Here is a 27793-nt window from a genome sequence, read left to right on the forward strand (position 1 = left end):
CAGAAATACCTGTTAAGAACTGTGAAAGAACATCGCGAAGTATTTCCAATCGCGTTGAAAAAAAATTTGAAGCGAAAACTCTAATATATTTTTACTTTTTTTGATTTGAAAATATTGATTTACGATATTTGTGATTTTTTGTTAATTTTTTCAAATAAAAATCGTTTTAACATTATTGTTCTTACAAGTATTTAGAAAATAGACATATAAGTATGGTTGAGCGAGGTGGAGGAGGAGCTCGAAACGTATAATTGCTAGCCAACTGCGGGAAAAAGTCTACAAACGGCATATTAAACGATAATATGAGCAAAATTTGGAATTTTTCACCTCTCCACGCCTCACTTTTAATCTCTACCAAAAAAATAACTCCATATTCGAACTCTACGACCTCAAAAACATATTAATCGATATATTACACGATAATATAAGCAAAATTTGAAATTTTTCGGCTCCCCACGCCTCACCCCCCACCCCTACAAAAAAAATAAGTACAGATTCGAATTCTACGACCTCGAAAACATATCACTCGACATATCACACAATAATATAAGCAAAATTTGAAATTCCCCCCTCCCCGCGCCTCACCCCCCACCCCTACCAAAAAAATAAGTGCAGATTCGAATTCTACGACCTCGAAAACGTATTATTCGACGTATTGCACATCGATGAAGGTTGAATCCGAATTATCGCCGTTTTTGGGGGGTCTGTGGCCCACTGTGCTGCATATTTCCTGGGTGGAGAGGGGGTAGGGGGTCCCCCATCACACTGTTATTGTTTTATAATGTCTATGATGTGCTTTTGAAGCATTTTAGTGCAAAAAAACTCCCCGAATTATTTTTTAAGCGCATAAACGGAATTCAAATCCATTTTTCACTTACAAACCCATGTTAAATCCCATTTAAACCTTCTAGGCCAACTCGGCACGGGTTAATGACCTTCAATCGGGCTAATATTTTGGATTTGGGAATAATGTGATATAATTAAAAATTTTAGGGGGTCAGAGCTCAAAAAAATTCACTTTTACATTTTAAGGGTCACCCTAACGGACTCACACTTAATCCGACAAAATCCCAGTTTTTTCGCAACAGAGCAGATCATTTAGGATTTGTAATTTCTGATCAAGGAATCGGAAAACAAAGCGAAAAAATTAAGAAACTGGACGATTTTGAGAAAAAACATACTAAAAGAGGAAAATTTTCGATAAATACTAAAAACGATATTCTGGCTTTGATAGGCAATACTGGTTTATATAGGGATTTTATTCCTGAGTATTCACAAATCGTAAATCCTATTTACAAACTCACAAAGGGCAATGTTCCTGTTGAATGGACAGAGATCCAACAACAAGCTTTTGAAAAATTAAAAGCTGAGTTTCGTAAGGATTTTAAATTGCAACAAGTTCCAAAAGTGGGTGATCTATTTCTAGATACGAAATTATCGACAGACGCGATGAATGGAGTCCTCTTTTACATGGAGGAAGAACAGAAACGTATCATACTGTTCGTATCAATCGCCTTTAAGGACCATCAAAAAGATTTCACGCTTTTCGATCGTGAAATGATGAGTCTAGTTAAATGCGTACAAAAACTCCAAATCTGGCTACATGGCCGACGCGTACATGTAAGGTCAAACCTCTTACCTGTCGTTAATCGTTATAGAGAGATAGCTCAAACCCACAGAAAGGCAGCACATTGGATAACTGTCTTGAACTGTTACGATTTAATTTACGATTTGCACTACTCTAATAAACAGTTGTATGACATCAAAGCGCCAGAACTTGAAATTAATAAAGTTAATGCTGAAATTTTAGAAAGTGAGAGTGAATCCCACTCCTCTGAGTCAGAAGAAGAGGACGATTTTCGAACTTCAATAGAGCCATTCGAGCTGAAGTTTTTAAGCGAAAATATCCCTGAACTTCATCAGAGACTCAGAGATATTGCTTTCTATCAGAAAAAAGATATGACTTGTAGAAGAATCACAGAAATTCTTGAGGAAAAAGTTCCTCCAAATAACAAAAAACAGAGAGATATACAAAAGAAAAAGAGAAGAAAATTCGAACTCATATACAATGAGGAAGGAGACAAGGTTCTCCACCGAATATGGGACGACGAATCGAAAGTTCCATGTCTGCCTAATGAATTATTTTTCGATACGGTAGATTATTTGCACTGTGCTTACGGACATGTTGGATCCAACAAGCTAGATGCAATCTTTCGACGAATTTTCTACCATATAAATTCTCTTGTATATATTCGTGATATCTGTGGTTCTTGCATAATTTGCAAAGTCAATAAAAACTATGCTAATCCTAAAACAATTGAATACGCTCACATAGAGGCATTTTCGCTAGGTGATGTATTATCTGTAGACCTTTTTGGGCCTTTACCAGCTCTAAAAAATGATCCAAAATACCTCCTAGTTGTAAAAGATGTCTTTACGAATCGTGTATGGCTGAAAACACTATTCAATATTAAAAAGAGATCAGTCTGTATCCAAATGGAAAACGTACTCGATGAAATTAGGAGCCGCAGAGTTAAAATTCGAAAAGTCATTACTGACAATGGTTGTCAATTTATTTCTGATTCATGGAATAATCTACTTGAGTCATATCGTATACAGGTAGCACACACGAATGCATACAACCCTCAATCCTCATCGGTCGAAAGGACGATGAGGGGTATAGGTGATAAAATTCGCGTAAAATTGAATCAGAGCTATGATCCTCAACGTTCTCATTCAGGATGGCACAAGGTCATCGAAGACGTTGAGAATGAATTAAATAATACACCGACCTCATTTGGCTTCAAACCCAATGAAGCATGGGGTATTGAAGATAGCATTAGTCTACAAATTCCACACGAAAGTATGAAATTCAACTTCAGACGAGAACTCATACGTATTCGTGAAAAAATGACTAAACAGGAAATTCCTTCCGTCACTTCAGCTACCTGCATGGAAAGAAAATTAGACCCAAAAGATGATCTAATTATTGATGCTGACGATTACATCAGAGTAACAGCTGACGGTGCATGCTCAAAAAATGGCGATGCATCAGCCATAGCAGGTATAGGGATCTGTTTTGCACCTGACTCCCTATTAAATGTTTCGGAACGAATAACTGAGTCAGAATATCCAATTTCGAATAACTTAGCTGAGCTGACTGCTATCCACACAGCTCTCAAAATCTTGAAGAAAAATAACATCAAAAAGGTAAAATTATTGAGTAACTCTAACTATGCGATTAAAGCCCTCAATAATACGATTTCATGTTGGCAAACGAATAACTGGAAAAATTCTCGTAATAAACCAGTGCACCATGAACACCTTTTTAAAGAAATTATCGAACTAAAGAAAGATTTTGAGAAAGTGGAATTTATTCATGTCTTTGCTAGAAGACACGAATACACGAATATTATTGCAGACACTCTCGCTAAGCAGGCAGTCTATAATATAGAAGAAAGAACCTTAGAGATTTTGGATATGTCTGATAAGCAAATTATAGAAACCTTTATCCGAGATAAACGCAGGCTTCAGCGCATTGAGGAAGAATGCAATTTCAATAAAAGCCACCCAGATCCAACATTCTTTCAGGAGGGAGACTGGGTACTTATGACAAATCATAAACAATCGTCATACGAAAAGCGTACATCCGGAAAGTTCTATCAAAAGAAAGTAGGTCCATTTAAAGTAATAAAACGAAATGGCCACAATTGCTATTTACTAGCACCTACTGATGGTACTGATCAAGATAGGGTATCGAATATTAGACAATTAACTCTCTTCATTACGAAAGATAATCTACAAAAATTGAAAGACGAGGTTTGTCTAAAATCCCATATTGATTCACGTACATTAGAACAACGTATAAAAGAATTTCTGACAGAAAACCAACAGGAATCGGATGATGAGAGTGAAGAGGAAGTCCTCCCCTCACAAAATCAACAAACTGAAATCGTAATTACGAAGAAAGATTTCAAAAGAGCATCCGAAGCTGTTCTAACAGAAATAAATAAAACAGCACGCGAATACCGCGCATTTGCTCGCACACTACGTGCTGAGGAATCTGAATTAGAATCCTCCGACCTAGATGAGCGTATTCCAGCAGGCTCTACACTTGCTAATCCCGAAGCTTCTACTTCGAGAGGGGCAAGTGGTGACCCCCCTCAATCTCAAAAGAAAAGAGGGAGACCACCTAAGAATAGATCTGAAACTGAGCCTTCGAATATGCAAAACACATCTAATTCCTCCGAACCAAGCGATGAATCACCCCCTACTACTGAAAAACGTAGGGGAAGACCTCGAAAAAATAGGTCTGATTCCGAGTTCGTTAACTCAACTCAAGACTCAGATGAGACAGAGGCACCTCAATCTCAAAATAAGAAAAGAGGTAGACCACCTAAGAATCGTGAACAATCCGATTCTCCAGACTCCATAGTACTCACTGACTCTGAATTAACTCTTGAAGATATCTGTCCGGAGCACATATCGCAGGAATATATTGATAACGTACTCGAATCTCCTCAATCTCAATCGAAAAAGAGAGAAAGACCTATTCAGGAAAGAGACTCATACGACTCATATGACTCAATCGAAAATATTATTATCAACGAAACAACAGACAATACCTGCTCAGAGCAGATATTACCTGAAATGAGTCATGATTCAACGAATTCTCCTCCTCATAAAATGACAAAACCTGACAACTCGCAAGAAATTTTGCCAGATTCAGCGATAGGCGACTCTCTCCCCTTTGAATCCCAGTCACAAAATACACCACAAACTGGGGCAAAAATTGCGAGACCCACGTCATTACCTTCGAGGAAAAAATCCGATCGTGTTCAAGCAAGGTTGAGAAGAATGGGTCCAGATTTTAAATGGAATAAGTTTATGGACATGAAGAAGGTTGAATACACGTCCGACGACGATAAACCTCCATATCCTCGATTCTATGATATGGAACCTGATGAAAAATCAGATTCCGAAGACCCTAAAGAATGCTCGATACATTGAAAATTAAAAACCATCAATTTCATACAATAGTAACGTACTGTCTAGCCAGTTGTACCCATACGATTGTCCTAATTAGGTAGTACATTTACTTAATAAAAAACCATGGAATATATTTCTAAAGAATTAACCCTCTTTGTACGTGTGATACTTAAAGGTAATCACGTATAACAATGTGCCACCCAATCAATTATACATATACGATTGCCCTGAAATAGGTGGTACATATAAATAAAAAAAAAAAAGAAATAACTTTAAATTAGAGTTATCATTGAATAACCATATACACCCTAGTGAAATGGACAATTAGATCCACACAGGGTATAATTGAGTAGGCAACTAGACCTACCACACAAACGTATTGCACGATCAAAATCGTTCTCGGACGATCGTCCAAAGAGAGAAATATGCAACACGTAAACATATTATCTACCCAGCTGCACTCATAGCAATTGCCCTAATATGTAGGTAATATGATCATATTAAAAACACGATTACCTACCTAATTGCACTAATACAGTTGCCCCGAATGGTAGGTAATATATAGTTATAAAAAACATGAATGTAAAAATTCTGAAAACTACTTACGAAATTTTATATTTGGAGATTACCTCTCTGGATAAAGCAAACAGAAATGCTCAACAAACATGTGTTTGTGGGACTGCATGCTAACTATACATGTAATTTTTTTTCCATGCTGACTCGCTTCAACAGACAAGGTCGTCATTACAGATAGGAGAAACTCTTTTTGCCACAAATTTTGCACAATCTATGCCATACATGTAGCAGAATTTTATTCAAATTCAATAGGAAATCATTCTATGATGATAAATGAGTATGAGCTGCGTTCAGTAACACTTTTTCAGTTCTTCGTATTTGTATATCTTTCCAAATCAATAGACTATGTCCCTCCAATACAGAAGTTTATGATTTCATTCTTTATCTGGTTTAGATCTGGCTTGGATGAAAGTTAAGGAAAAGGAATATACGAAACGAGGGAAACGTGTTTGAGGAATGTAGATTGCAAGAGATCATCGAGTCAATAACCCCTACGGTATTGTTTTTGCAGGTGTTGCTTTACATCCGGAAATTGAATTTTTTATAAAATTTCAAGAACATCGATATTGTCTTCGTAGAAATTACCCATCAATACGAACTCCTACGTTGCTAATCCAGAATCTCCTATCCATTTAGAAGATCGACGATATCTTCGAGACCACCGTTACACGTTGTCAATTTGATATTCTCAGATATTCAATTTTTCTCGATTTTCGGAAGGATATCGTACACACGTATCCGTACCCTTTTTCTGGGCCTTTACTTTAATAGAATGCCCACCACGCTGGCCATTCGAGTATCTGACCTCTGAACTCCAAAGGTTAAGAATGTAAGAAATGAGTAAAAGGTGCAAAAAATCGAGAAAAAGATAATGTAAAAAATGAAATAAACAAAGCTCAATCCATTGAGAGACACATATATTACACTATATCATTGTCCCTGAACGTGTTCCATTGGTTGAACTTTAAATTTTAAATAAAATAAAAATAAAGACACGTAAATTTGGGCAATATAGATCCATATTATATCGTGGTAAAACATCCAGCACTGTCGCATTATGTCGTTAATCACCTGACAGTGCAAGAGAAAGCCGAAAAGGGTTTTCCACCTCGTCAGGCATCAGATCAGCGGATGAGCATATAGACTCACCACATACAGACACTACCTACCCAATTGTACCAAGATACAATTGCCCCGCGTAGGTAATATATAAAAAAAAAATATAATAATAATTAGAGTTATTTTACATAACCATAAAAACATAAAACGCTAATACCATAGGAAGAGGGCATTGACCCATCAGTACTATGTCCACATGACCCATGAGTATGACTCCACAATTGAACACGAATTGTTATAATTATACACCACTGGATCATGTTAATAATGAAAATAATAAATAAATAATAACTCGAAAATGGACAATGTAGATCCATATCGACACAATAGAAAGTAATTAGGCAATTAGACCTAATTACTTGCAAATATGCTACCTACTTGGTTACACCCAAGACAATTGCCCTGAATAGGTAGCATTAAAAACTCAGATATTACTTCAAAATTCGACTAGGATTTTATTTTTTTTATCAATAGAAATCTTCTGGTTTTATTCTGTGTTGGATGGTGCAGAAGGCAATGTAGACCTATAACACACCCACACTGCCTACGCAATTACACACAGAGACAGTTGTCCTATGTAGATGACGTAAATAAAACAATAAAAAAGATGATCACTTATCAAATCCCTGAAAATATAGACAAAGATCTTAAAATCTCAGGCCTTGATAAGACGACTATGAATATAGAAACAGTAAATAGGCAAATAGACCTACTACATACCCGTATTACCTAGATAATTGCACACCAAAAGCAGTCGTCCCAAATAGGACCAATACGGGTAAAAATTAAAAGTAATAATAATAATAAATAAATAAACAAAATAGCTTACTTACATAAGCTATAATAAAGGTTCAATGAACTACGTGGATTCATTGACCCACGTAGAGCTGGAAATCCACCACTCATCATAGCACTGATCTATGAAGTCGTAACACGAACGACACATTGGTGGATAATGAATAGGTTGACTAGTTTAAACTACATGATTGCATTATTCAGAAGAACACAGATTCTGAGAATAATTAACACATTACGAGCACAATGATGCACTAATGTACTAAAAATCGAAAAACACCCTTAGTAAGGTCAGTTTTTAGAACGATGTCAGAAAGTTTTACTTGTTCTTCAGAGCTAAGACGATCGTAATCTTGGTGGTAAAGGACATTAGATCCTTAGGAAACACACCAATTGTCCCAACCTGTTGACTGGTTCAAAATTCTGCTCTCTTTCCAGGTACTCAAAATGTATCTAATTTTCCTACCTTGAATGAGGAGGCTAAAAAGTTCGTTCTTCTAGTTTACCAAAAAATATAATGATCCAAAAAATAAAAAGCTTAGTGGGTGACGTATAGAATTTGTGAAGAGAGTAAGTCTTCAGGCTGTAAGTAACGTACAAAGATATGCTACTTACAATAAAACAAATAAAATAATGTATATTATCTGCTGGAGTAAACAACATAAAAAATTGCTTACATTTTTTTTTATTCACGGAATTCAAAGAAATTCCATGGACAGGTTGTGCCACTCCAGAACACCTCCTATAGCACTAACACATGATCTGAGAAAGACACCCCTATTGTGTAGAAAAGCTAATCCTTCGTCGATTACACTCTTCAAAGCAGTACCAATAAGGCAAAATAGCGAAATGCTTTTAAAAGAGGGTGTTTTTATAATCTTGTATTATGTAACCTCATTTCACTTAACTGCCACAGGTGACCTGACCGAGGTCTTTAATTTCGAAGTTTGCACAAAAATCGATAGCATTCTCTGAACTTGGTTAGGTACACGTAATGGAATATGTCCAAGAACGAGTCTCTATCAACTTCATTCAGTCCTAGTTGCAGAAAGGATGATTACTTAATTACATGACTGACCCCAAAACAAAATTTTCTCACTTCTCCCATCAGTTTTAATTTTTTCGAATCGTTTACCTACTTTTGAATTCCTAATTGGTAATCACTTCATGTCATGTTTATTAATCAAATCCTTCTTTGTTTCAGGAATATTAACAGAAAATATTAAAGCAACATTAGTTTGCGAAAATAATAATTATAGGAACACATAATGGATCGACACACAATTCAATTAAAAAATTCGTGAATCAAAAGGCAATGACCTCTTGACATGAAAAAGTGACGATCCAATTAAATTACGAAGATAATTTATTATAATCGCCGTAACAATCTGTAGACTGTTACACACAATAAATATGAGACTCTTGTGTCTGTCTCACTTGATCGTCTTCCTGAGACGTAATTATTTATTGATACAATTGAAAACAATATGCAATTAGATATAATTATGCTAGAAAATGTTAAATTACAGGTCCGGACAAAGATCTGGACCACAGGTAATTATGCTCCCCATTAAAAGCAACAAATTACTTACTAGCATAATAGACAACGCACAAACCCTAATTATCGTAAAAATACGTAGTCGACCCCCCGATATTCTTTTTTTTTTTACGAAATTTAATGTAAATATTGAAAAATCACACGCTCAAGCATCGGACTTGAGCCACGTGTGCATACACTTTAGGTGAACAAAAAACCCTAGGTGTTTAAAACTTTATTAGCTTACTCTGAAAAGCAGCCCTCGTATGGTCTATTTTCGTATTCAGAGAAATACAATAGCCATAATGCCATTTAGAGCATGTGCAACAAAATAGCATACGAGTAAGAGGCACACAGATGCCGATGCAACACGAGCTGCAAAATCAAAACCACTTGTGGTAAACAAATAACAATAATATAATACGATCCTTAATAGGCGGAACGCCCAAGAGCGTTACATATGTCCATAAGGAAAAAGGGATAATTTTTTCGTCGTAAGTATTGAAATACCAGATCATCTGTCAATCCTCAACGACCACAACGATGTCAATAGAGAAGAATGGACAAAATTTACGACTCTCCACCTATAAGAGCAACCGGTAGTAAAGGGCGCATCGTGTAAGTCACAACAGAGACAATATATCGAACAATATGTGGTAACAGTTACATCGACTCGCCACCAACCACTTCAATCCATTCACAGTACTCTCCGACCCCTATCCAACCAATTTAAAATACCTATACCTTGTAACCGATGTTTACACACAATATAGAACCCCTTCAAATCACTTTCCCTTCCTTCCTTTCTCATTTCCCTAAACCTTTCCTATTATTGCATAAAGACACCAATTTTGTCTCTACCGTTATGATACATTTGCGCCCTCACACAGGTATATTATTTAAATGGAAATATATACTTGCCTCTATTATTTGCCCTATACAGAAAGGAGACAATGAAAATGCAGATGTACCGCAATTTTATAGGCAAAGAAATAGGCTCATTATTTTTTCCCAGAAAATCAAGGAAACCACGAAAATCTCGATCCAAAAAGACAGTTAAATAAGAATCACATTCGCATCCTCTCGGTCATATGAATTGTGTCGTTTGTGCTGAGCAGACCTCCTCCCTGGACTTGGAACTTAGAAGCCAAAATCGAGGAAGCCATAGGCATCATATCCAGTCACATACGATCACCATTGCAACGAATCACTGGTACTGCCAAGTAACCTCAAAAACTATGTGGTAAAGTAATTCGTATTTTAATTATTAATCGCGAGTGGCTTTTTAAAATCAATTTTTTGAAATTCAACGTTGCATAATTTTTTTTTTGAAATTGCTTCACTGTCGCCAAGTGGATTCCTGTAACATAGTACGCTATATTACAGAGTCAAGGGACTAATTCATTCAATTGCGTTTCCTTCCTTTTTATTTATTTTCTTATTTTTTGCTTTCGTATATATCTAATCGCGTCGCGAACCCTGATAGGATGAATCATTACGAGCTAGTTTGCGATAAATGCACGAGGCCCTTAACCCTTGTTGGTCCGTATACTGAACCCGGAAAGGACAAAATTTATATGACCTCGTGTAAGCATCTCTATCATCTCAGTTGTCTGAACAGACATCTTTCCGAAAGTCTCAAAATAGATTCCCTCAATGCAAAAATTGCAACTTGTGTTCATCACAAATGTCACTCAAAAATTACTGAAACAGATTTTTCGCTAGTCGATCATTCGACTAGAATGATCCAATATGTGAATCCTGATGCTCGAGCACAGGATCTACAAAACCAATTAACAATGCAGCGAGACTTTAATACTCGTATGCAAGCTTCAATGGTCACTATGTCACGGGAAAACTCGTCTCTACGTGCTAAACTAGACGATGCACAACGCGAAATTGCCAACCTTCAGGCAAAATACAATATGGCGTTAGACCAACAAATGACCAACATGTTTTCAAGCTTTCGATCCCATAATCTACCTTCAACTCCAACTCTAGAGTCCTCGATCGTGCAGCCTCATTCGCCAATCTATCAACCGTATCCGCAGCCGCACTATTCGACGGCACCTTCACTATTTTCATACGAAAATCCTCACCCAAACACCCCTTTTTCTACAACTTCGACCCCGTCATCTTCGGCATATTTGCCTATGAAGCAACAACCTCTGTTGTTTTGTGGCACTTTTTCACCCGGATCGTGCTCAACGGAAACTTTGTTCAAAAGACCAGAGCCAGTGAGTACACCTATTCCAACGGTGTACCCACCATATCCGAACCCCTATAATTTTTCGTCCTCTCTACTGAACTCGTCAATAGAAAGTAGTAGCCAAAAGCGTCCAAGTGTAGACTCAGGTGATGACACTGAGCCAAAAGAATTTTGGAATCCAAGTGGATTAGGATCTAGGCGAGGCAGACCACGTTCTCGTGGCCGCTCTTCCAATAGCCCAAAACGCGCCAAACGACCGCAAACTCCAAAAAGGAGAAATACGCCGGCCGAATCTTGGACAAACCATAGACGCTATAAAAAACGCTTCGGTACAGAGTCTACGGAGCTCTTACCATTTTATCCATTAAACTACTACCCGCAGTACTATACTGCAGCAGGTCTTGAAGTTTTCGAGGAAAATTACGTCGCCGTAATTTTTGCTCACAATATTCTATCCATGGGCGACGGCCATATGCATGGTATCATCCAATACCTCACTGACCGCAAACCCTATGAAAACCTCATAAGCACAGAGCTATATAGACAAGACCTTCTACTACGTGACTTAGTCAATTATCTCAAAAGCTTCCAAATCCTCCCAAAAAGGATCATGATGGCCATTGGTACACATGACGTAGTCCGAGGCACTCCTTATTCAGATTTCTTTGATAATATGCAAAAATTATGCACATTCTTTAAGGAGAGAGGTGTAATTGAACTAATCTTATTACCTCTCATTCCTCATAAATCTCTGGATAAGACACATTTCGAATTAATCGAACGAGCCTTGGCCTATGAGTGGGACAGGATTTTAGGAGCCAAAGTCACACATATGCCGGAAGTATTCGAGGCAATCCATATGGAGATATCGCAATGGAACGATTCCGGACCATACTATCTCTCACCCCAATATACTGATATCATTCGTGAAATCAAAAAACGTTTCATACCCGATCCCAAGAAAGATGACATAATCTTTGTCGATGTAGACGACACAGGTGATTCGGACGTCCCATATTCCGCTACAAAAGCGGACGATTTTAAACAAAAACAAATCAACCCTTTAAAGTTCGATAACCTACCTGGCATAGATATGGTGAAAGGCGAACCAATTCCCTCTACTTCTTCCGCACCCATCAACACTATAGAGACTCCGCGTTCGAGCGAGCCCCTTAGTCAGTTGACAACAATGGTCGAATCTATATCGACCACCCTACCCGAACCAATTCGACCACCTTCACAAGGAGGATTGTTACGTGAACTCCTCCGCCCTGTAGCTATTATCGAACCTAATCTGTCTCGTTTAGTTATTAATGAACAGCAGAACGAGTCCAATGAACCAAATTCTTCGACACCGCCTGCTACAAATCAAAGATCATGGGCTGACGAGGTAGAACGTAATACGGAGCAAGAATCTGAGAGTAGATCAGCTGATCAAATCCTGGACGATTATATAAATCAACCATCTCCAGACTCACCAGCAGATCGAGAGGAATAAAAATAGTAACAGTATCATAATACGTTACTAATTTGCTATAACCTTACGAAAAAATAATCCAATATAAAACGCATGTATATGTTGGATTATAATAAATGCCTTCTACTAATATTTTGTTTATGTTCAGTAGTACATACGAGAGACATTAGTTCATCGTAGACAACGTCATAGAGGAGCTGCGTTACAACGGTGGTACAGTGAGACCGTGTCTCCAGCCACGAAGCCATCTACCAACGACAACCCATCAGAAACAAAGTAACTGACCCAAAAAACGTTTTGCATCTCTTACAACACAATCCATTTTTGTAAATATTTCGTCCTTTTATTTTTTATTTACTTTTTCATTTTTTTGTTCATTTTTTGAAAAACTATAACGACCCGACCCTATGATGTGTCCCATTAATCGTTATAATGATATTTCAAAAATTGACACTTTATTTTTTACATTCACTATAATTTTGTACATATGTGTCACTAGTATTGTTTTAGTACTCTTAGTAATAGTTTAGATTATGTATTTTTTCTACCCAAGTACCCAACACTGCATGACACCTGTATACCGAATTTTATCAAAAAACTTAACATACAGGGTGACGCTACATAGCTTACTAGATTAGGATATTTTTTCTGCAAATTTGATATTTTTTAATCTTTTCGAAACCTCTTGATCGTCACACCTGCTCTGAAATTACGCGACTACCAAAAACATTGTATGACGTAAAAATAATTTTTTTTTAAGAACTAATAGAAGTACTAGGATTCTCGAATCGTCATATACACAATTAGGAATTCTTATTTTTTCCAAATTTTAGGCTAAATTTAGCAGATTATTACTATACCACATACTTGGATAGAGAACCAGCCTTATAAACGTATTCTTGTGAATAACGTGTTTTCTGATTTATAATCAGATAGCTATCACGTACAGTGGGCAATATACCTCCACACGTTAGGATTGTTCAAATCATCGAACAAAACTATTTAAAACCTATAAGATACGTACTCGATTGCCACAATCAAGTGAATATTCTTCTGCTTAGTTCTCCTCTTGAGTATACCCAAGTTTTGATAATCATTTGGCCTTTTTTACTTTTCAAAATTATTTTTTCAATCTCGAAAACCGAGATCTTCTACATTCTTCATCTATTTATTCATTTTTTCTTTTTATTTAAAATCTCCTTGATAAAAATTCAAAAAATCAAACCAGAAAACCTAAAAAGCTTTCTTAAGCATACTCTACAAACATCGCAACTTCATAGTTTAGCTCAAACACCTACCTTTCGATCCTCTTGTAATGTGATTGACATTTCTACTGCATCACTCTTGGTACTAATTAAAACTCAGTGTTTCCATTTTCGGATGGATCTCTGATGGAAATTGATACCAAAGAATGCAGAAACTGTGTTCAATGCATTACTTGCCAAAATAATCCCGCCTCCGAACCATCTCTTGGAAAATGTTTTACCCAGAAATAGTTCTGCACATCGCAGCAAAAGTACGGAGGGGCAGTGGTATCGCTAGGGCTAAGGAATAGGTAGAGGGGCAGAGGGGGCAGATCTAGCTCATATTTCTTTCATGATCCGTGCTTTTTCTCCGTCTGATTAGCTCTCCCCCTGAGTAAAACCCACGAAGGGGCAATTGTTATGGTGCAATCTGCCTCCACCTGCTTGGTGATTATTCTTAGGGTTACCTTTTACGCGATGTGATTTATCTTTATTGGGTAATAAAAGGTACCGAGTACGTGGGAAAGTATTCAGATATTAGGGTGTGAAAGACATCTGTCAATCGCCAAGGAGGCACGAGCTTCTGGCGATTGGAGTGTCTCTTCACTTGGTTTTTGCAATCGGCCGTGGCAAGATCCTCGTCGAAGTATGTGGTCAGGGAGTAATCTGTATACGAAGACAGGCTTCTGCCTAAGTAGTATTATTTTGTTGTTTTACCCACCTCGCGTGTGGACTAGATTAAATTAAAGTCTAATCGTGATCGTTGGTTAATAATAAATGGTATTAATCCGACGATTATAACCTAATTTTGCGGTCTACTCGAGATGTTCCTAGGCATCTAGAGGGATGCGTGTGTTACGTGAGTCTCTTCTAAAGTAAAGCAGCCACCGACAGCCACTATTATTGGGGTAGGCTAAGGGAAAGAGGTGGTGAGATGGTCAGCAGTGTTAGGTAAGTGGGTACTTACATGGTGGTGTCTCCACTATATTAACTATAATTATATCGTAGTTAATAGATGAAGTCAATCGTCGTAAGGGATGGAGCAGAGATTCCTCACTTCCGCATAAATTCATATAATTCGCTTACATGGTTGTTGTATATTGCGCAGCCAGTATGGTCTCAATTCCTTGTATAATTGGCATGATTCACCCAGGAGAAGTACCTTAAGTACTATCCTATTTGTTTAGATAGAGCACATTCGTCGAAGTAATAACATATCTCAATATGTTATAAATGTAGCCAATGTAGTGAATATCTTCTCAAAATAAACCTTGTGTACATAAATGGTATTTAAATGTTGATTATTTATGTACTTGATGACTTAGAAGTATAGGTGATTACTCTTTTCAACTCCCATCTGAGCTAGCTAGGAGTCGAATAAATGTCCCCCCTTAGGTGATATTTATGAGATGGACCATTAACACGCTTGTTATAGAACCTATTATCATCTGCTAATCCCTATCACTTTTAAGATAACAGTTTATCCAAGTATTTGATGGAAATGATAAATAATTTTGATATGCTCATTATTTATAAATTTAATTTTTATTTCGATAGCAATGAATTCAAATTGCTCTTTTAGATACTCGTATGAATGCCATCTCTATTATGTACATATTGGCCTATGATTTAGCTCCTTTGACTTTTCAGTCAAGTAAATTTCCCAAGAAAAAAAATAAACAGGTAAAAATAAAGCGTGTTTCATTGCATTTTGTCTTTCTTGAGAGGTCAGGGTTACCTACTTAGGTACACTATGATTCACTCTAAAAAAATTAGTTTCTTTGAAATTGAAAAAAAAATCATTGCTCCTAAAAAATTCAACATAATGATTAATGAAGTACCCTGAAAATAAAAAGATTCTCTATGTATTTCAATGTTATTTTTGAGCATCAGATTTTATTTTATTCCTAGGTAGGTAAGGTAGTTTTATTTTCATTCATTTTTGTCATCGCATCCTGCACTTTACAACGTGTTAATGTGAAAAACTACGACAGCTAAAGAAAAAACACATTTTAATGATTTTTTCAAAGGTTTCATATGCTAAAATATCACGTGAAAGTTATTAAGTATTCCTTTTATCTTCGCTGTCTATACCTTACATCGAGTTCTTTATAAATTTATGGGATATTAGCCTAACACGAATTACTTTGTGTAGACATAGGTGGATCTTGTTTCGTTTCACAGGGAATAAAAATTTAATACCTACGCGGATTATTACAGAAAAATAACGCTAATAACAATAAAATGATAAAGAAAATAGGTATTACCTGGCGTAGAGAACTTCCTCTTTCATCTTTTCGATTCTTAAACGTGGCATTATTCTGAGACGTGACATTTTTTTCAGCCGATAAAGCCGCAGCGTCTTTTTCATGAATAAAATTTTTCATCGCTTCCGAATCAGCTGCGCACGTAACTGCCAAATTTGTAGTGCTGTGGAAAACAGAGATCTATATCACGATCATGTTTCATAATCACGAAATTAGGTAATACTTCTACGAATATTAATTTTCATAAAAATAGGTTTAAACTTTAAAGCCACAATCCGTAATGAAATGAGAGTACAACTTGGATCCATGGTAAGTATCGATTCACGTGAAATTTTATTTATCCCTACATTTTTTCTTCTTTTAGGTAGGTAGGTACGTACATAATATAATTTATCGAGCAGATAATTCGGGTGCGTTATCGTATTTATTAAGCATAAATGATTTGCCTTTGACCTTGCAAGCTTTGCATGTACCATACAAGTCATGAAATTAAATTCATTTTACAAAATGTTTAAATGATGCAAGCACTCGATTTCAATTTACAAAACTTTACACATTTTTAAATACGAAAAAAAAGCTTTCTTATTTTGATATATTGCGGCTATAACCTTGCATTGTGAAATTATACGATTAAATGCCACCTCTTGCGGGATATGGGGAATCAAGACTAAAATACACTCGTATCAATGACCTTATCGCCGAGGGATAATTTTAAAGAATATCAACCTATCGAAACACAAGTACGAATTTGTCCTTTAAATTATTGATGTACGACGTATTTATTTTGATGATTCTTAGAATACGATGAGAAATTTATTACTTTGTTAAATTCGCGAGCAATTGCCGTTATCAGTTAAATTACATCAAATGACGATTTTTACACGAGAATTGTGAATTTTTAAAATACATATACGACGAACACGAGTTTCCCTGAGTGTATGGTTAATTCGATAAAGTAATTGAATTTTTTTTACAATTCAACTCACGCCTGATAAGTATGATATTTTATCTAAATGATGAGCATTGCATTGTATACCTCTTTGAATCATAATATGACGAACTTCGAATTGAGGCAAAATCTTCCGATTTTTCCACTCGAGTTGATGCCAATTTACTGTAACTAGTAAGTATAGGTACAAGTACCTATACCATATTTTATTTAGGTTAGATAGTTACTAGAAGGATGATTTTCATTCCACAGTTTTCAATCAATGATGCAGGTACCTTTTTTCATTACAAAACCCTGGTGAATAATTTAAATATTCAAATAAAATTTTTGAACCAGGAACACCGGATCATGCTAAAAGCTGGGAGGTAGGAAATGAAAGTTGGTTATTTTTTAAAAGAGCCAAAGTAAATATTTCAAGATGTAGGTACGCATGGAAAATTCTGGCCTTAATAGCTTTATTTGGTCAATTACTTCGACAAGAATAAAAAAATAAAAAAATTCCAACAAGTAATGAGTCATTTAACACATAAAGTTGAACGAAATTTTGGCTCGTGTTACCTGGCAATAAGTACGTAAACTATGAAATATTCCAATTTCACAAAGAACTGAAGTAAAAATAATCACGAGAAGAAAATTTACGAGTCATGGCTCATGGATAGGTAGGTATGCTTTTAAGATTGTGATTTTAAGAAATTGAAATTGTAATTTTAAAATAGTGCAATTTGTTAGGTTCCTACCTACTTACTTTATAAATATAAGAAGCTACGAAAGATCGATGGACCGGATGGCACAAAATCTCTAAAAAATCTCAGAATTTCTGAGTCACACGAATTTTTCATTTTTTTTTAAAATTAGGAATCAGGAATCATTGCGAGGCTTAAGGGACTTGTATCAAAAAATTAAGTTGAAATTTGAAATCTGCACCATAGAAAACATAGCAATTGATATGTCACACGAATTTTTCAATTTTTTTGAAATTGTGAAGGAGAGGGCATTATTGTGACTTGTAAGGCTGTGGAGGAAGGGACTCCGTATACGAAAAATCGAGCTGAAATTCGAATTCAGCGTTACAAAAAAAATAGCAAGCAATGAATCACACAAATTTTTAAATTCATCAAGAACTCCAAAGTATATTATTTTTATTTGATCAATTGATAATTTCAAAGCATATGCCTACCTACCTAATTTTTTTCAAAATTAATATACTTTCACAAGAGAACAAATCCTAAATATACGCCAAGCGATCGAAAAGGCAAGAGCATTCAACAAGCCAGTGTACATGTGCTTCATTGACTACGAGAAGGCATTTGACAATGTGAAGTGGAAGATCCTCTGGCAAAACCTCAAAAAGCTTGGAGTACCAGAGCACCTTGTTAGTCTCATGGAGAGTCTGTATGAGGACAATGTGGCACAGGTGAGAGTTGAAGGAGAGCTCACCAATCATTTCCATACAGCAAAGGGAGTAAGACAGGGATTCATACTAAGCCCAATTCTCTTCAATGCATATGGAGAATGGGTAATGAGAACTGCTCTAGAGGATTGGGAAAAGGGAGTCAGAATTGGAGGAAAGACATTGTCAAACTTACAATACGCAGATGACACAACCCTGCTCGCAGAGACACCAGATGAGATGAAGGAAATGCTCAGAAAAATCAAATAAGCCATCAATGAAGCAGGCCTGAGGGTCAACAAAGGAAAAACGAAACTAATGATAATCTATAGGGAGCAAAAGAATGGACCTGAAATATTGGAGATTGATGGTATGTGTACAGGTTGTACAGGACTTCGTGTACCTTGGTTCATTAATAACAAATCAGGGAAGTTCAGCCAGAGAAATCAGGAGAAGGTCGAGTATAGCAAAGACAGCAATGGGACAGCTCAACCAGATATGGAAAATCCAGAACATTACAAAGACCACAAAGCTGAGAATCGTAAAAACGCTAGTCTTCTCCATCTTCCTGTATGCGTCAGAGTCAGGCTCGGACCCACCCACCTAGTTACTGAGAAAATCTCGGTGGGCCACAATGTATTTGGGCCGATGAGGTAAAAACTGGGCTGCTTACAAAATTTCTGAATGAATTTTTTTATGCTCAGTGGCCTGCACTTTAAAAAAGGTGAGAAAAAAATTTGGCTGATTAATTGAGGATCCGAAAATCAGGGGGGCTAAAATGGGATATCTCGGTAAACCACGTGTTCTATGGGTCCGGCCCTGGTCAGAGTGCTGGACAATATGCAATAGCAGATTAAGATAGAATTGACGCATTCAAAATGTACTGCTACAGACGCATGCTAAGGATATCATTAGGTATGGAAATACACCATTTTCAGTTATAGATTTTGTAGTTTTGACGGTGATGTGATTGTTTCATTCCAGTCGAATAATGAAATGGAATCAAAAAGATGATGGGAAAATGTCTATTTTGGGTATTAAAATGAATATGAAGTAAAAAAATAAATTAAATTGGTGGTATTATTAATAAATTGAGAACATGAAATTTTTTTTCTATAACCAAAGATGGCGTATTTCCATACCTGGTATCTAGTTCCTTAATATCATGGGTCCAGAAAAGAACAAATGCGTCAATGCTTCAACAACTGGGTGTAAAGGAAAGGCTAAGCACAGTCATCAGGAGACGAATACTGCGCTATTTCAGACACATCGTGAGACAGGACAACTTGGAAAAATTGACAGTCCAAGGCCACATAGAGGGCAAGAGGGGAAGGGGAAGATCACCCACCAAATACACTAACTTGATCAAGAAAACTGCCAAATGTCACTGGGAGAATGCACGAGAAAGGCAGAGGACAGAGATAGTTGGAGGGAACAGGTTGCGGGGATTTTGTAGACGCAATGTCCGGATATGGGCAAGCGAGGAAGAAGAAGATCTTCTTCTGAAATTCGATCAAAATTTTTCCAAAATTATTTTGCTGTTTTTTTTTTAAAAATTTGAGATTTACAGTTTTCTATGATGATAAGTAATTTTTCAACAATTTCACTTGAAAAAAAATACTCTTCGAATTGAAAAAAAAATGAAAAATTCTCGTGATTCTTATTTTAGAATTTAAAATTATTGTTTTGACATGTCTCCTGGTCCACTGTATAAAAAATGTGATTTAAAATTCGAATTCAGTATTATAGAAATAGAAAACCGAATAGGCCATCGATTTTATCAATGTCACACAAATTTTTAATTTTTTTTTAATTCAGGGGAAGAGAACTTTGTTGTGAGGCTGAGGGGGGAGGGCTTGTATCGAACAATCAAGTTGAAATTGGTTGAAATTCAAATTCATCGTTATGGAGACTGGAGAGTAATTATGGAAAGATTGGAAAGCGATAAATCATACGAATTAAATTTTTTCATAAAACTATTAACAAAACTGAGGGAGTTGATTTTTTGATACAAACCCTTCGAAAAAACTCAAGTCAAGATTCAAGAATATAATTTCTAAGAATAAGAAAAATAAACAATATTAAATTTTTTTATTTATTAAAATTTATAGGTATGTTATTTTTTAAAAAAAATTAAAAAATGTAATTTTTTGAAAAATTTGTTCCTTTAGTTGAAACTTTTTATCAGGTACCTAGGTAAATTAGGTACAATCTTTCAGTTGAATACAACACTTTTATTCATGAGAAGAAAAGAAAGAAAAAGTTTTGGTTCGTCATGCTTTGAGTTTGAACTAAACTATACTTTCTTTGATATTATCCCGTGTAAATTTTTCACACTTTACCCACCGCCAGTTTATTATACTCGTATGAGGCAATTTGTTTTGGCACGAATAAATATTTTCACATAAATTAGCTGAACAATCATCGCATACTTTTTAATGCGACTTTATCATTCCATTGTGAATTTTTTGAAGAGCATTTTTCGAAAAAGTTTTTAGGTAAATTCATAAGTATAGTTCGTTCCATGCCCATGCTACATAGAAGCACAAAAATACTGAAATTTTATTTCACGAATAGTTCTCGGGTTCCAAATCATTAATTTACATTCAAATTTCAATTTCTCATGCGAGACTTGAATGGTGGATAAACGACCAAAAGAATTGTAAACTGAAACAATTTGACAGTGCGATGAAAAATTTTAATAACGCTTTAGCCTTTAATTACAAATCGATTCTACAAACATTTTGAGATTTTTCTTTATTATACAAAGATGAATGTGGTGAATGACGTACGTAAAAATGCCCTTGCTTGCAATAAAAATCCAGGCAGCCGTCTACATATGTCCACCTACTCAATGTCTACAACAGAACATTGCATGGAGGTATGTAGCGAGATACTTTCTCGTCTAACTATTTGGTTTTTCCTTATTTTTTTTCAGATTTGAAATAGGTAATGACGTAAAATGATGGATTATTTGTAATAATTCTTTATCACAACGCTAATTTCTATTCATTTTTTTCATTTGAAAAATAGTGATAGTCAGCACAATCTGCATACAGTTTATACAAAAAACATTATGTTTGAAAAATGTACTACCTATCTGTGTAAGTAGTTATTTACATAAATACGAAATTTTCACACATTATCTATGTATTTGCGTTACATTTAAACACCGTGGAAAAATTTTGTTCACGGCGCTGTTCATTTCATCTACGTTAAAATCTTCATTTCATTAGAATAAAAGCTTTTCAAGAGCGTGTATAATACACAAATTTATTTTAACGAGTAAAAACAGTGGTACCTGTACCTATCTACTTCATAAGTACTACAGTATTAAATGAAATTCGCTTTGAAAATTGTATAATACATATTTAAGTACAGTTTACGTATAGTATTTGTTTACTATGTACATACATGAGGTCAAATGGAGTGATGGACTATATTGAACGTATATTAGGAACATTTGGAAATAAACCTCAGTAAATTTGAAAATTTTCAAATCAGTGTATTTCTATTTTCTATTACAAGTACCTGTACACATTTTCAAAAAGTTACATCATCAGCAGAATTGTGTCTGTAGTTTATCCTCGTTTTATCGATTTTTTTAACTTTATGGGAACTTGGATAACTAACCTAGGTTCGGGGTGACGCAAGAAATTGGAAAATTTTCTATTTATGATGTAACATGTCGACGCGATTCTGTCGCCGAAACATTTTTGAAAAAGAACTTCGCGACGAACTTATACTCGTACTACATAATTTTATATCTACTCACACTGCATGTTTCACTTAACGAGTTTTTTGCCCAATTTTTAACCATGGCCTTCGAGAGTTATAGGACACTTGAAGAATTCACCTATTACTCATTACTCAAATATTGGTGTTTTCTAATCGTGGTCGTGATTCAAGTTAATAAGCTAGCTAATACTGACAATGAATGAGCTGGTGAAAATTTCGTCAATGTGACACTGTATTGAGTTACATGCAATGCATCTAGTAGGTAAATTGTGAATTCTGTCAGTTTACACATTTATCTACTACTCGATATTGTTGCATTTAATACGCATTAAGTGTAAAAAAAAAATACCCATCATTTTTTAACTACGTAATCTAATACATAGGTAGGCATATTTTTGGAAGAATTAACGTAAAATTTCCTGGAAAAATTAGTTTTTATTCGTTCCTAATTTTTTTTTTACGTTTTACTATTCATATTTACAAACAGCGGAAATCTGTACATTCAGGGAAATTCATTTAGGTAGTCAAATAGGAAGTCGAAAAAAGTTCATCTATTGCGTAGTAAAGTAAATAAATGGGCTGAGTAACGATCGAATCGAACTGCATAGGCATATAAAATGATGAAAAATTGTTCGCATTTCTTTGACTGACTTATGAGAAAAATACCTTATGACCATCGATGCAAATTAAAACAAACGTAGCAGTTTTCTTTCAACGTAGGTAGGTACGATATAAACGTGATAAAAACGTGCGCTATCGACTATCTTAATATTATTTCACGTATTAAATCAGTTTGGTGCACATGTAGGTGTACATTATTATATGAACTTGATTATCTTAATTCGGTAACTACCTATATTTATTTTAAATCAAGCGTTATATTGATATTGTTATTATATAACGGTGGCCTTTACAGTACCTGAAAAGATAGATAGGTACTGATTTGATTTGATCACGTTCAAATATTTTAGTTGCACGTGTTTTTGATCTCGATTTACTCCCCTTCCTCTTCTCACGAAAAACAATATTTAAAAAAAAAAAAATTTCGAAAGCTGTTACGTTATTTAAATATGATTTTTTTTGTCAAATGAAGCTGAAATTTACTGCCTTTCTTTTACATGCTTATTTCAAAATTTCATTTTTTACTGACTTCTTTTTTTTTAAAATTAAATTTTCATTTTTTTTCAATTATTGATCACTGTTTTTTTTTTTTTTTTTTTTTTTAAGGATTCTATGACCTGAATTTTTTTCTCCCAACAAAATACACTTTAAGTAATTAGATAATATCATTTCATCAATGATAAAAAAAAACTGATCAAAATCGCATCAAAATAATCACCATCACTACGATTCGTTTCATAAAGAAATGTACTGAGACATTTGCATCATTATAGAATTCCACCCGTCTACAATTGTAACCTTCCGAACGTTTTATGTATACTGTTGAAGAATAATCGATAATTTTTTTCACATTAGGAAATTTCGATGATGGTGAATTAAGTGTGGTATATATGGTGCTTAAAATAAATTATGATATAATTGCATCCATGTGGAGAAATATTCCACGACATGTTATACATTGTAAATGGTAATGAAAATGATGGTTGTTGTTTATTAATTATTATTAGTTACATACTAGTAAAATTTTATTAGAATTAATTTATAATGTTCAAATTCATTACTCTCTCGAAAAATGCTAACGTATGCGAGCAAGAGCATGTGTTACCAAGTTTATATTTTTTTATTTGTTTTTATTCTTAGATAATTTTATATTTATGCTCCGCGGACACGAGTAAAACTGGTAATTTTATTTACCATAATCTTTAATGTTGTTTTTCGAAATATTTCAGAGTAATTAAATAATCTTTCGGTATTTGGGTAAGAAATTTTACTCGATCCAGTTGAAAAAATATTATTATTCTATTTTAAAATCATAAAATAATAAAGTCAATCTAACTGAAGTGATATGTAATTTTTTTATTTATCTATCCTATGTTTGATTGTTTGTGGTTAACTCTCGTTCTCAAGCATTAACTTTTTTCTGGTATTATTTTGATTTTTTTTTAAAAAAAAAGCTCAATTAATTCAAAATAATTAATAGATAAAATAAGTAGGTACATAGGTATTTTTAGAAGAAATTTTTGAATTGCGGTAAATTTATTATTTTTGATATGCTAAGCATATGGATATGGCATAAAGTAGGTACTTTAATATTCCCATCGCTAAATTAGTACATACTTGTGCATTTAACACTTAGAAAGTAGTCAAATTTCATTCTTTACATTAAGTAAAAGGGGAAATTATGGATATCAAGTACCACTTTCGTAACGTGCTGTAGTGGAATATTTTCTATCGAATCATTAAATTGAATTTAAGACATTTACCCTACGCTTGGTTAATATCAACATCGAGTTGAACTAACTCGCCTAGAGAAAGAATCTGTAAGTAGGTATATTAATATTGTGTTTTTACAATCTTGTTGACGTTATTAAACGTCTGTTAATGTTGATTTAATGTTTTTTCAAGTTCAAATTGTCAAATGATCGGTGACGGCGGCGCCAAAATACCTGCCTGCATTAAATATATGTAACGTATTGGCCATTGGGTGATCTTTTACTCGATTTAACAGCACGGAAATGATATGACGGGCATTTTCATTACCTAAATTTTATAAGTACCTACCTATTAGGCTAGATCTGCACGTGTATTTTGTACTCTATACGATGAACTCGTAAGCTTAGTTAGTGATATACTTACCTAATCGTTCAATAAAAACTATCGGTAACGGGTGTTAAACGCGTTTCGAAGGTTTGTTTACATTCAGATATTGACCAAATTTTCGTCAAAATCTTCTACCTAATTACTTTGCGCATCGTAAACAGCGTACCGTATTTAGATAGGGACAGGTGTACGTGAATAAATCATACGGTTACTCACATGATACTCGTACTCTCATAGGACGTAATTATCTGTGTATTGTTCGATGAAGTTATTTAAGATTGAAATTTACTATAGGTGAACGAAACGAATCATGTACTGATGATGAAAATTATATATTTACTTACTGTTTTATTTCTGCCAAAAATTACTTTTTTTTAGCAACAAATTGTTTTAGAAGAAAAGCCATAATATTATGAATAATTATCTCTTAGATTTTCAGAACTGCTTGAATGAATTAACCTACGAATCAATCAAACACAGAGAAGGGCAGTCTGTTTGTTTATTTATGGAAATGTAAAACGGCTAAAAAGATGACTCAAACCACTGTAAACAAACAGTGAAATGATTTTTCAAGACAGCATAATATTTTTTAGAAGTGTCGTGAAGCGCTCCAATAACGTTCAAATATCAAAATTTTTCTCTTCAAAAAATAGAAATGACCTTGGAACTAAATGTTCTAGTGGTGTTGATATATCGAAATTTAGATACATACTTCAATATATCGATATTTTTAAAATATCGATACCACTTTCAAGAACGAAAAATTGGAAGAATTGAGAAAATTCGAACAAAAAATTACTTCAAAACCACTAAATAGGTAATCAAATATATAGGTAATGAAGAATGAACATCAACTGCAAACTGCACTATCGTAAAATAGAAGGTTTGAAGTTATACTTTTGTGACATTTGTGAGACGAGAATTTTTATGAATATGAAGTACGTATATCCCAAAAAAAATGTCTCCAAGTCAAGGTAGCTTTATTAGGCGAACCAACCTTGTTAAAAGTTGAAATCATACAATGCTCCTTCACTTCAGGATATTATTTTGCATTTTTCTGAATTTGGGTGAATTAGAATACCAATTCTGACAATATAAACATTATTAATGAGAGCCATTTTTCAATTTTTTTTCCTCAAATTTGATGTAGTCTTGTAAAAAATTATGGCTAAATGACGTCGACAAGCTAGACGTAGGAAAATTCCAAAAAAATTCAAATTTCCACATCAATGTTGACTCTTTTCAGCAAGAGCTCTATGTTTGAAAAAGTTTGAAATTTTGCAAATAGGTATAGGTAGGTATTTATTTTTTAAAAAAATGTATAATTTTTTTTCAGTTCAAGTGCTCTTTTGATAGCTTTAGTACCTGCCTACAAATACTTCTAGATCATCGCTTTTTAACAATTACAAAAACAAAAACCTGTAGTTCATTTTTGTCAAGTTCAGGAGTTTCTAAAATAATGACTCTCTACTTCTGTATTTCTATTTGAGTATTTGGGGTCATGTTTATCATTATCAATATTCATATTCTTACTGAAATTCATTTCTAGGATCACTCAGAAATTCTTGTTTTATTGTTGCCAGGATAATCAAAAGTGGTGGATTTGGCCGAGGCAAAGAAAAATTAATTAATAAATTCCTCCTTTTGACCCTTTTTTTTGGGCAACTTTTTCAAAATTGGAGAATCAAAAAATCTGTTCTAGAATTGTATTGTACAAAATCACTATGTACGTACAAATTGATTTTGGAGATGAAAAATAGAATATAAATCAAATTCCAGCTTTCTACTTTAATATTATCTTTTGAGCTTTTTTTTATGGACTTCTGTTTACATGTTTTTTAATTTTACCAAACGTTCCAAAATTTAAAAAAAAAAAAAGATTGAATTGAAACAATTTGAAATTTTACTTTTTATTTTATTATAACTTACAGTTATTTGATTTTTCTATCTCAAGTTTGCTTGCTCATAGTTAATTACTTGATGACGACCGATAATTTCCCCAAATTCACCACAAAACCTATTGTCAACGCTGCGATAAAATACAAGATAAGAAAATACCTGCTAATTGTAAGAATGCTGTTTGCTTAAGTTAGGTATAATCACGTGGGTAAGAAGTACATTGATTGATATTTGTAAATCGATAACCAACCATACACCTGCCTATGCGTCATACACTAATTTCCTTTTCGATCTTTTTTACAGGATTTTTGCAGGTAATATTGTTATTGTTTGTGGGCAATGTGCATGTAAAATTACCTATACCTACGTCATTATTAGGTATACTCGTTTAGAGCAGTAAAATTGATTTCTGATTGATCATGTTTGAGGACAATTCGATGAATCACTTAATTACATTATTTGAACCGAATTTCACAAACTGATGAACCAAAAACCGCCGCAAGAAAATTCTAAGTGCATCGCTCATGTCACGAAGCAAGTGCATAATAATATCGTTAATTACTAACTAACAAACGAGTTGATCTTTCGTATGTTCGATACAGCTTCCTATATTCGTGTACTATATGCGACATAAACATTCGTACAACTTCATCACATGTCAAATATATGAACTAGGTAACTACGCGAGAGCATAAAGAAACTATAAATAACGGAACGATAGCGTTGTTTATAAATCTGTTTTTGTTATGCACATATTATTATTGGTACAGTGTCGACTGTCGAGATTATTTCTCAAATTGAAAATATAAAATGAAGATAAAAAACCATATGAGCGTAATTTTTTATACGAATTCAGGAAATTTGCTCATACCATTGACTCCGT

General features: G+C 34.5%; 1 protein-coding gene across 3 annotated transcripts in view; it reads right to left on the reverse strand.

Moving 5' to 3' along the window:
• LOC135845541 (facilitated trehalose transporter Tret1-like) overlaps positions 1 to 27793 on the reverse strand; it is a 52408-nt gene that overhangs the window by 23438 nt on the left and 1177 nt on the right. The window contains exons 1-2 of one of the 3 annotated variants that reach the window (XM_065364162.1): positions 27278 to 27301; positions 16214 to 16376 (exon numbers count right to left, since the gene is read on the reverse strand). In XM_065364162.1, the coding sequence (XP_065220234.1) occupies positions 16214 to 16376; positions 27278 to 27282 (168 nt within the window). In that variant the 5' untranslated portion in view covers positions 27283 to 27301. Of the gene's footprint in view, positions 1 to 16213; positions 16377 to 27277; positions 27302 to 27793 lie in introns of those variants that run through there. The other 2 variants (XM_065364161.1, XM_065364163.1) reach the window with 2 other exon arrangements.

The sequence above is a fragment of the Planococcus citri genome, chromosome 4 (assembly GCF_950023065.1).
Source record: "Planococcus citri chromosome 4, ihPlaCitr1.1, whole genome shotgun sequence".
NCBI classification, from domain to species: domain Eukaryota; kingdom Metazoa; phylum Arthropoda; class Insecta; order Hemiptera; family Pseudococcidae; genus Planococcus; species Planococcus citri.